Here is a 12,028-nt window from a genome sequence, read left to right as displayed (position 1 = left end):
TTGCTTTGGTTTTTCTTGGTTTTCTTTGTTTTTTATTTTATTTTTCACTATGTTCCACTGTTTGGCATCGGTTTCTTTGGTTTTTCCTGTTTTCTTTTTGTCTTTGGTTTTCTTTGTTTTTATACCTTTTTCATACGCATTGTACATTCTCCATATATAGCAGTAACCCTTTGTTTATCCACATTTATTATTTTTAGAACACACGATTAACTTTAAAAATATATATGTTTTGAGATTTTTTTCATACAGATTGTACATTTTTTGCATACAGTTGTAACATTATTTTATACTCATTTAACAATTTTGAGATATATGTTTAACAATTTTTTTCATATATTTGTTTTGATGGCTAATTTTTTTCATACAATTTGTACATTTGTCGTATACATTAGAAACATTTTTCTTAGACACGTTCAGCATTTTTCAAATACATGATTAATATTTTTTCAGATATTGTTTTGATGTCTAGTTTTTCTCATACAGACTGACATTTTTCGTATACCTAAGGAAAAAAGTTCTTATACACGTTTACCATTTTCCAAATACATAATTAACATTTTTTTCAGATATATGTTTTGATGTCTAGTGTCATCTCAGAAGATTTGGTTTTCAGCTCCTCCTGGCAAGGTGTGCATGCATTGCATGGTTTCCGGTTCTGAATGCTGCAACCTCTCAAGGTGAAGAAGAAATGATGCAGGCTGCAGGTTATGCCCTTCCATCGCTGGATTCGGCCCGTAGCTAGTGATTCTTGCGCTGTGCATAAATACGGGAGGGAGGGCACCACCCGGCCCCTACCAACGGCCCAACCGCCTTCCCCACCAATTCTTCATACTCCCGCCAATCCCAACGACCGCCTCCATGGCGTCCTCCTCCTCCCCCTCCTCGTTGTCCTCCATGAGCTCCTCCTCCTCCGCCGCCATGTCGTCCACGAGCGCCGCTGCCTCCTCCTCGCCGGCCCCCGCCCCCGCCGCGCCGGCCCCTGCACCCGCCCCGCCGGTGCCCGGCCTGCTCGACGACACCGCTTTTCCGCCTCTGGGTACCGAGCCACCGCGTCCTCCGAGGAGCGGGATAGCGGCGGGCCCTACGACGAGCGCGGAGCGTCGGAGCGGACGGGAGACTATCATCGCCATCGGCCTGCCGCTTTCCCTCTACGGGCGCCGGGGGCTTGCCGCGGCGGGGACTGCGGCCACGCCCGAGGAGCTTGATGCCGCGGCGGAGACCGCGGCCACCAACGAGGAGCGCGAGTCGGAGACCGCGGCCACCGACGAGGAGCGCGAGGCGGAGACCGCGGCCACAGCCGAGGAGCTTGATTCCGCGGCGGAGACCGCGGCCACCGACGAGGAGCGCGAGGCGGGCGGTACCGCGCGGGCGACGAGCTCTACCGCGGCGACCATCTCCGCGCGCCCGCCGATCTGCGCGTCTCCGGGAAGCCTCGCCGAAGCGGCGGCACTTCTCTCAGGTGCGGATCAGTTTCAGCCGAACCGAGTTTTCCTGTTAGTTTCTTGCGTTCTTGCCGGCTAATCAGAGCAATTCGTTTAGGGGCTCCCACCCTGTCGCCAGCTGCGCAGGCGTTCGGCGGCTACAGGTTTGGGACCACCTTCGGCGACCTCTTCCAGGACCTCGAGGCGCTCCAGATCGAGCCGCCGCCGCTCTACTACCAGCCGTCGCCGCCCCGCGACCTCAGCCTGGTGCCTACGGCTCTGGTTCCGCTGCAGGGGCCGCCGCCCCAGTTCGTGGCGCCGCGCCTCGCCCACTACGGCAACGCGACGCGCCCGATGCAGTTCGCGGCGCCGCCGCAGCACACGAGGTTCCACCTCTACGCGCCAGGGCGTCCGGCGCTGTTCGTCGACATACGCGCCTACTCCTACACGCCGCCTTCGCGGAGGTACGACGACTTCGCTCCGACGCCTCCGCTGCCGTTCTTCCACCCACAGGGACAGGGGGCGGCCTTGCAGGGACCTCTGCCCCAGTTCGTGCCGCCGCGCCTCGGGATACAGCCCCACCTTGCCCACTACGGCAACGCGGCGCCGCACCACCACGCGGCGATCCAGCGGTGCCAGGATTGCTGGATCAAGCCGCCGGCTGTGCAGCTTGACCCCTGCGGGCACGTCTCCCTGTGCGAGGACTGCTACGACGGACGGCAGCGTTGTCCGTGTTGCAGGACTTGGATCGAGTGGGGTCCCGTCTAAAATCTGTCAGGTACACTAAGATTTTGCACAGTAACCACTGATGATCTTTGATTACATTTGTCATGCACAACGTTCAGATTTTGGTCTAGATCTTGTTTGCTGCATTGCAATCATCTTTTGGGGTTTAATTTTGTGCTAATCTGCTTGTGCTCGAAATAGTTTACTAAAGCTGTTTTAGTCCCTGAAACAGTTTACTGAAACTCTTGTAGTCTGAAAAAACAGTTCACTGAAACTGTTGTAGTCTGAAAAACAGTTAACTGAAACTCTTGTGGTCTAAAACTGATACGTGTTGGGAATTGTCTGCATGTAATCTTCGACAGTAGATAAGTAAAAGAAGATCCTGTTATTGGGGGAATAAATCATTATGGAACTCAAAGCTCCAAATCATTTGATTCATCGCCTTTTGGCTTTAACATGTACAAATCGTGTTGGGAACTGATGGTGATGTCCGTTTGAATTAGCCCGTTTTAAATGCACCGAATAACTCTGTCAACAAAATTGATCAGGTTCCAACAATACTAAAATGAATATTATTTCTGCACATGAGCTGTATTCAGGTTTTGTACATGAGTTGTAATCTTTGATCTTGTTTTTTTTATTCTATAAAATTCTGAGATTTAGATTATTCATCTGCCTCCTGCTGATCTTCTTTGGCAAGAATTATGCACAATGTACAGATGTTGGTGTAGATAGTACTATTTTACTGTATGAAAATAGTTAGAATCTTACTTTAGTGGAGTGCTAATCTGATCGTGCTTGGAAAAGGATATTATAGAAGAGTAAAAGTAGTTTGATTTGCCATGTGGATTTGTTCAGTGCTTGATTCAGATAATTCAGTTCCATTCTGGAACATTTGCCTATAGATAGATAGGCAAATCAGGTTCAGTCATCTTATTTCACCTTTGCAGATAATATACTAATTTTCTAACCTCTGAATTAATACCTCAAAAAAACCTCTGAATATAATTCAGGTTGTTCTTTTTACAGTAGCACATATAGCTTAGTTCCTTGCACATTATATTGTTTGATTGAAGGTACAGGACAGGTACACTAACATTTTGCTTAGGAATTTGTCATGCGCAGTAACTGAAGGTCTTTGACTTAATTTGTCATGCACAACATTCAGATTCTGTTGTGGATGCGGTTTGCTGCATTACAATGATCTTTTGGGTTTTATTATTGTGCTAATCTGCTTGTGCTTGATACAGTTTACTGAAACTGTTTTAGTCCCAGAAACAGTGTACTGAAACTGTTGTAGCTTGAAAAAACAGTTAACTGAAACTCTTGCGAGTAGTCTAAAACTGGTAGGTGTTGGGAATTGTCTGCATGCAACTGTTGTAATCTTGTACTAGATAAGTAAAAGAAGATCTGTTATTGGGGGAATAAATCATTATGGAACTTAAAACTCCAAATCTGTTGATTCATCTCCTTTTGGCCTTAACATAGAAGATGGTGGTATCCATTTGATTTAGCCCATTTTACTTGCGTCGAATAACTCTGTGAACAAAATTCAGGTTCCAACAATTCTAATTAAATGGATCTTATTTCTGCACATGAGCTGTATTCTGGTCTTGTACATGAGCTGTAATCTTTGATCTTGTTTTTTTTATTCTACAAAATTCAGAGATTTAGATTGTTCATCTGCCTCCTGCTGATCTTCTGCCAAGAATGTACTCTGGTATTGAATCTATTATGCACAGTGTACATATCTTGGTGTAGATACTATTTTACTGCATGAAAATATTTAGAATCTTACTTTAGTTGAGTGCTAATCTGATCGTGCTTGGAAAAAGGATATTATAGAAGAGTAAAAAGTAGTTCATTTAGGATTTGGTAGTTGCCTGAAACTGTTGCAGTCTTATAAAAGAAGTAGAAGTAGTTGGATGGAAATAGTAGGTGCCATGTGGATTTGTCCAGTCCTTGATTCTAACAATTCAGTTCCATTCTGGAATATTTGCCTATAGATAGATAGGCAAATCAAGTTCTGTTATCTCATTTCACCTTTGCAAATAATATACTAATTTTCTAACCTCTGAATTAATTCCTAAAAAAAAAAACCTCTGAATATAATTCAGTTAGTATCGTACAATAGCGCATAAAGCTTAGTTCCTTGCACATTATATTGTTTGAAGATTTTTCCTTCTTGATCTTGTTATTGATCATGTCTGCTGCCTAACTTGCTCATAATTTCTGCTAATTCAGCCTAGGATGAGCTGCAACACCCGAATGTCGACGGAACAGAGTGGGAGTTCTTCGCAAGTTCAGAGTAGATGAAGATCAGAGTGGGAGTTCTTCGTTCGGGATACGATGACAGCAGAACTGGACGTCTACGTTTGCCTATAGAATACATAGATATGGTTTAGAAAAATGCAATCAGCAGCTCTCATGTTTCTTCTGCTAGCTAAACTCGCTCCGTTCCGTCGACAGAACAGGTGTTTTGGCCTTGCGGTCCTATGATTCAGGATACTGGATACTGGATTTGTGGATACTGGATGTAGTGACTGTTCTGACATTCATCTCTGTAATGTGATTCGTGGACGAAGCATTTCACCGTAAGGATTTTTGCAATGACTTGGTGATCATACAGTTTTCTTTAGATAATCATTTCGCATAACTGGAAAATGCAATGGTTTTATGGTAGAATCGTAAGAAGCTTCAAAAATATTGATAGAGCAGGGCAGCAAATCAATTTGACTGTTCTGCATTTCCTTGGAATCAGCTTGGATTTTTTGAGACTTCAACCAACTGGATTGTTTGGCAAACCCTGCTTTTCCTTGCAAGCATGCATGTATACTTGTGAAACTTGGATAGATTTGATTCTTTGGCCAAAACATCACGGGGGTACTTGAAAGTAGCAAGTTTTTGCAATTTCTGTCAAGAACAGACACATCATAATGATGATGATTTGCACCAGCTACCGAGAATGTTTCATTATCACAGATGGCTTGCTGCTGACAATCTATCTGCAGTCAGTCAGATAGAGTTGCAGTTTCCAGTTCATCTACTATGTTGTCTGCCTACTATGCTCGTTAATGTAATGATGATATCCACCTTGCCTTTTCTGTCTGTTGAAATCAATACGACTCCTCAATGAGGAATCGTATGTAAGAACATCATAAGTCTTATGCTCACAATTTTTTGTAGATGCAATAGCAGTTTAATGATAATCATATAACTGAACGCATTGTACGAGGCCAAGCAGTAGCAGGATATGGTGTACTCATAAATCATTCATGTTCAGAGGCTAGATAAATTTAAGTTACCAAACTACAGATATAATGTATGGAACATTTAACTGATGTTCAAGTGGTAGCTACATCATTGACATCCGGGTTGACAGAATAAAAAACAATCATTTTGTAATCTCCACGCCGCGCCACATTGTCAGCAGGATCGCTTGCTCTTCAGCTGATTAGAAATTTAGAACCCTGAATTGAAGGCGTCGCCCAAAGTTCAAAATCATTGCTGCGGATAATGCCGAGATAAATATAACACTTTGCCCAAAGTTCAGGTAGGCAAGGCTACTTTGGGTTTTCAGTGCAACATCCTTGAAGTTCGACTTTCTGATGTCATTGTAAAAAAGTGGTTAATACATCAATCAAATATATTTATACAACCAATCTATGAGGGATCAGAGTAATGTACAGTACATGATAAGAAATTCATCCTTACATTGAGCATTCAAGGTAATGCAAGTAGCAACTGAAACTGAAATTATCCAAGCAAAAGTGGAACCAAACTTGTAGGCAAGTACACTTGACACCTTACCGATCTGTAAATAAAAAAGCACAAGGCAGACAGCTCATGCAAAGGACCGAGAATAAGTGGCATAAATTACCAAAAGCAGCAGACACCAATATCATGCACGGCCGATGAAATGTGACAACATTGAACACCATCACTGTAATAAGAATGCAATTTATGCCTCGATCAATTACGCAAGTTAGAGCTCCATATCGCTGACTGACACACATAGAAAGAAGGAGAAGCATCAGGGAAACCAAATAATATCCATCCTGTATGTGCCCAACACGCAACAAGTACACAATAACAATAAGCTTGTTCCCACACTGATTTACAGGACGCAACACCGGCAGCTGTTAGAGCTCCTAGACCTTAGGGCATACCGTGGCCACGAGGCACCTTACCTGCACTAGAGAAAGAGATCAGGGTAGCAAAGTGGGCACGGCACCCATTTGCCTCTGTTCTCCCCTGTAACACCCTGGATTTTGCCCTTTTCTTTTTCTGATGATTTTCTTGGATTTCTTAAATTGATTTGATTTTCTGTGGCTATGTGGTTCTGAAACTTGGGAAGATCATGTCTTCCTAGGTTTTATAGTGGCTTGTCATCCTCATCATCATCCCAATATCATGTCATTCTCATCCTTGACCTGATCCAATATTCTTTTTCTAGGGAATATTCCTTTTCTATTAAAGGAATAACCCTTTAAACCCTAGGTTGTGAAGCAACATTCTGTCACTCCCAAAATTCCCAAATAATTCTCATAAATTGTTTGGGTCATATATTCCTCAAATATGTCAAAATCCTTCCTTGGCATCATCAAAGACAATTCAAAAAAAATTCCTTTTCTGATTCTGCCCTAAGTGGTGGTTTGAAAAGGAAGTGTCATTTATCTTTTCTTGTTTGACCCCAAACTTTTTGGACATCTTTTCCTGTCCATATAATCGCCCCATGCCAAAATTCAACTCAATTTCCCTAGAAAATATTCCTGAGCAATTTTTCAAAGTTCATGTCTGAGGGAAGTCATTGTGAAGGAAGTACTAACTAGCCATATCCAAGTGAGTTGAAATTTTGCAAGTTCCTTAATATAATAAAATAATGACTCTCCAGCAAATTTGAGCTCATGTAACTCATCTATGTGAGCCCAGCTCCAAATCTTGGTTTCTGGTCAGATTTTCAGTTTGTGAAACAACTATATTTTATATTCCTTCATTTAAGCTGAAAATTTACCAGGCAATTCTACTATCCATACCAACTCTCTTCACCAAGTTTTGGCTCAATTCATTAATCCATTTGCCCTGTGATATTTTTCCAAGTTTCTGTCCAGAGGGATGCTATATGAAGCAAGTGCTAGTTTGGTTCATCCAAAATGGCATGAAACTTTTTGGGCATCTTCATATCTTCAAAATATTTGGTCTGTGAAAAAATTCAGCTCAATACAACTTGCTAGGTGAGTGCTACTTCATACTTTGTATCTGAACAGTATGGTGCATTCTACAGCAAGTACCCTCTAGAGACCTCCATTTGGGCTGATATTTTGCCAACCCAGTCACTTCGCATGTGATCAAGCCATGCCAAAGCTCAGCCTCTGCCTCCTCCTTAGTTTGTCTCCCTGCAGCACAAACCCCTTGCTACTGAAATGTTTTGGCTCCTCCAAATCTCTTCTTTACCCCTGGGATCTTTTCTTCCTTCATTGCAACCAAGGGCACTAAGGTCTATCTACTGGACATGGTCGTCCCGGCCAGAACGTGCCGTTTGCACCGGTGCACGCGGTGACCACGGGTCATGACCAGCCAAACCCGTGCTCTGGCCCGTTGTCGTCCCTGTTGCCGTCGATTTCCTCTGTCTCTCGCGTCCCTTTCATGTCTGATAGCTCACCCGTGCTCGTGCCATCGTTTTCCCCCTGCTTCGCCGCCCTGCATCGTTGTGGTGTGGTTGCCATCGCCGCGCCCGTGCCACAAGCAGCCCCTGTCCTCCATTGGCAGTGAGCTGGAGCTCTCTAGAGAACTCCGGTGGCCTCTCCTCGGCTATATATAGCGTTCCCGAGTCCTCCCGCAGCTCCCAAGCCTCTCCTCGTTCCTCCTAGTCCACCGGAGTGCCCCCATCTCGCCTCTGTTCGCCGCCGTCCACCATGGCCGCCTCGGCCTCGGCTTGATTTCGGCCGTCCCGAGCCTCCCCTCGCCTCCCCTCCACCTCCACCGACTCTCCTCCTTCCTGCGATATGCCCCACCCCCTCTCCCTCGCCGGAGTCCTCCTGTGGCCGTGCCCCCACCATCCGGCTGCCGCCCCTGTCTTCTGTCACCGCGGGCGCCGCCGCTCTGCTGTCCTCCCCAGCGCCCACGGCCGGGCTGGATGGCCGCGCCGCCCCTACTCGCACGGGCCGGTGCCCTCCCCTCGACCGGAGGAGGCCGGAGGCAGCGGGGGCCAGCGCCGGCCGAGCCCTCCCCTGCCCCTCCTCTGCTTCTGTCGGGGGAGCAGCGGGAGGAAGAAGGAGACGAGCCAGGCGGGCCCCTCCTCCCCTCGGTCCCGCATGAAAGTATCTCCAGCCCCGGGCACGTGCTCATAAGTGGAAGCGAATTTCGCGTAAACTACGGTTTCTCTTACTGAAAGCGAATTTTGTTGTATCGTCTGTTAATAGTATACTTTCAGTACTGCGGAAACGTACTTAGGAAAACGCGCTTTTCTTTTTCCAGCCGCCAGCCTAACCCTCTATTTTGTGAACGTTTATCAGTTAAAGCAGATCCTGTTAGTTTTCTGCCTAACGAACGAACGGTCACAACTTTTCGACCGTAACTCCGATTGAGGTGAAACCAACGGTCACTTCTTCGTCTCGTCGAGATCTTTCTGTTGGTGACATTTTCACTAGGTGGTCCCACAGTGAAAATGATCATTTTGCCCTTACTTCTAATCAGCCCCCTCCGAGAGAGAACCGTCCGGCGTTTCATTCCGCGGCTTCACCGCACTTCTTCCTGGAGTCTTCTTCACCCCCAGGCAAGCCACGACAACCACTTACATGATTGCATGCAGTAGCCATGGTTTTCTACTTGAACATTTAATAACTGTCGGTTTGGTTTGCTACTATTATCGGTGTTTTGGTAATGCTTATGTTTTCGTGTTCATCTCCACGACATGTTCGGATGCACCTGGTCATCATGTCTTCTTGCTAGTATTACTTTCGTATGCCGTGCTTGGTAGTAGTAGTAGTACATGCTGGTGGTAGTGATGCTCATCTGTTGCATGTCTAATATCTCTTATCAGTACCGTTGCTATGCATGTTCTGTGGCACCTAGTTGGTTACATGCTTACTTGGTAGTATTATTGACATGTTCTTGCTCGGTATTTATTGTTGATGCTAGTGGTCATGTTATGCTATGAGTAGTGTTATACTTGTGATATTCATGCTCGTCAGTATGCCCTGCTCATTCGGATATATGATTTATTGTTGTTGATATGCTCAATGATTATGTTGCACCTCCATGCATATGTTGATATCATGCTCATGCATTGTAGTTGCATCATGTTATTTTATTATGGCTCAGCTTATTGCATTCAAGTTTAACCGGATAATAATGAACTTGAACAACTGTTGGCTGAGTCATGGTGCCACCAAATCGAGCTGAGCAGTGCAACCACATTTGCCTTTTATGGGAAGGTCCTGACTGGGTCTATTGTCATGCCTCTCACCGGTGCCTCCTGTTGGGGAACGTAGCAGAAATTCAAAATTTTCTACGCATCACCAAGATCAATGTATGGAGTAATCTAGCAACGAGGGAAGGGGAGTGCATCTACATACCCTTGTAGATCGCTAAGCGGAAGCGTTGCAAGAACGCGGATGAAGGAGTCGTACTCGCAGCGATTCAGATCGTGGTTGATTCCGATCTAAACGCCGAACCACGACGCCTCCGCGTTCAACACACGTGCAGCCCGGTGACGTCTCCCACGCCTTGATCCAGCAAGGAGAGAGGGAGAGGTTGGGGAAGACTCCGTCCAACAGCAGCACGATGGCGTGGTGGTGGTGGAGGAGTGTGGCACTCCAGTAGGGCTTCGCCAAGCACTGCGAGAGACGAGGAGGGAGAGGGGTAGGGCTGCGCCAAGAGGGAGAGCAAATCATGTGTTGGGCAGCCCCCATACCTCAAGTATATATAGGGGAAGAGGAGGGGCTGCGCCCCCACCTAGGGTTCCCTCCCTGGGGTTGGCGGCAGCCCCCAGATCCCATCTGGGTGGCGGCCAAGGGGGAGAGAGGGGGGCGCACCTAGGGTGGGCCTTAGGGCCCATCTGCTCCTAGGGTTTGCCCTCTCTCCTCTTGAGGGCGCCTTGGGCCTTGGTGGGAGGCGCCCCAGCCCACCTAGGGGCTGGTCCCTTCCCACTATTGGCCCATGTAGGCCTCTGGGGCTGGTGGCCCCTCCCGGTGGACCCCCGGACCCTTCCGGTGGTCCCGGTACATTATCGGTGACGCCCAATACTCTTCCGGTGGCCAAAACGGGACTTCCCATATATAAATCTTTACCTCCGGACCATTCCGGAACTCCTCGTGACGTCCGGGATCTCATCCGAGACTCCGAACAACATTCGGTAACCACGTATATCTATTCCCTATAACCCTAGCGTCATCGAACCTTAAGTGTGTAGACCCTACGGGTTCGGGAACCATGCAGACATGACCGAGACGTTCTCCGGCCAATAACCAAGAGCGGGATCTGGATACCCATGTTGGCTCCCACATGTTCCACGATGATCTCATCGGATGAACCACGATGTCGGGGATTCAATCAATCCCGTATACAATTCCCTTTGTCTATCGGTATGTTACTTGCCCGAGATTCGATCGTCGGTATCCCGATACCTTGTTCAATCTCGTTACCGGCAAGTCTCTTTACTCGTTCCGTAACACATCATCCCGTGATCAACTCCTTGGTCACATTGTGCACATTATGATGATGTCCTACCGAGTGGGCCCGGAGATACCTCTCCGTTTACACGGAGTGACAAATCCCAGTCTCGATTCGTGCCAACCCAACAGACACTTTCGGAGATACCTGTAGTGCACCTTTATAGCCACCCAGTTACGTTGTGATGTTTGGTACACCCAAAGCATTCCTACGGTATCCGGGAGTTGCACAATCTCATGGTCTAAGGAAATGATACTTGACATTATAAAAGCTCTTAGCAAACGAACTACACGATCTTGTGCTAGGCTTAGGATTTGGTCTTGTCCATCACATCATTCTCCTAATGATGTGATCCCGTTATCAACGACATCCAATGTCCATGGCCAGGAAACCATGACCATCTATTGATCAACGAGCTAGTCAACTAGAGGCTTACTAGGGACATGTTGTGGTCTATGTGTTCACACATGTATTACGGTTTCCAGTTAATACAATTATAGCATGAACAATAGACAATTATCCTGAACAAGGAAATACAATAATAACCATTTGATTATTGCCTCTAGGGCATATTTCCAACAGTCTCCCACTTGCACTAGAGTCGATAATCTAGTTCACATCGCCATGTGATTAACACTCATAGTCCACATCGCCATGTGACTACACCCAAAGAGTTTACTAGGGTTTGATCATGTTCTGCTTGTGAGAGAGGTTTTAGTCAACGGGTCTGCAACATTCAGATCCGTGTGTGCTTTACAAATCTTTATGTCATCTTGTAGATGTACCTACCACGCGCTACTTGGAGCTATTCCAAATAACTGCTCTACTATACGAATCCGGTTTACTACTCAGAGTCATCCGGATTAGTGTCAAAGTTTGCATCGACGTAACCCTTTACGACGAACTCTTTTACCACCTCCATAATCGAGAAAATTCCTTAGTCCACTAGATACTAAGGATAAGTTCGACCGCTGTCATGTGATCCATTCCCGAATCACTATTGTACCCCTTGACCAACTCATGGCAAGGCACACTTCATGTGCGGTACACAGCATAGCATACTGTAGAGCCTACGTCTAAAGCATAGGCGACGACCTTTGTCCTTTCTCTCTCTTTTGCTGTGGTCAGGTCTTGAGTCTTGCTCAATACTCACACCTTGTAACACAGCCAAGAACTCCTTCTTTGCTGATCTATTTTGAACTCCTTCA

General features: G+C 46.2%; 1 protein-coding gene across 1 annotated transcript; it reads left to right on the top strand.

Moving 5' to 3' along the window:
* The first annotated feature begins 858 nt into the window (after positions 1-858).
* LOC123142390 (protein transport protein sec31) lies at positions 859-4,608 on the top strand. The gene is made up of 3 exons (XM_044561324.1): positions 859-1,459; positions 1,540-2,199; positions 4,392-4,608. The coding sequence occupies exons 1-2, from the start codon at positions 859-861 to the stop codon at positions 2,187-2,189; spliced, it is 1,251 nt and encodes a 416-aa protein (XP_044417259.1). The 3' UTR covers positions 2,190-2,199; positions 4,392-4,608.
* Positions 4,609-12,028: the final 7,420 nt, after the last annotated feature.

The sequence above is a fragment of the Triticum aestivum genome, chromosome 6D (assembly GCF_018294505.1).
Source record: "Triticum aestivum cultivar Chinese Spring chromosome 6D, IWGSC CS RefSeq v2.1, whole genome shotgun sequence".
In the NCBI taxonomy this organism is placed as follows: Eukaryota; Viridiplantae; Streptophyta; class Magnoliopsida; order Poales; family Poaceae; genus Triticum; species Triticum aestivum.
Note: the sequence above shows the minus strand (reverse complement) of the source record. Positions and strands in the feature narration are given on the sequence as shown.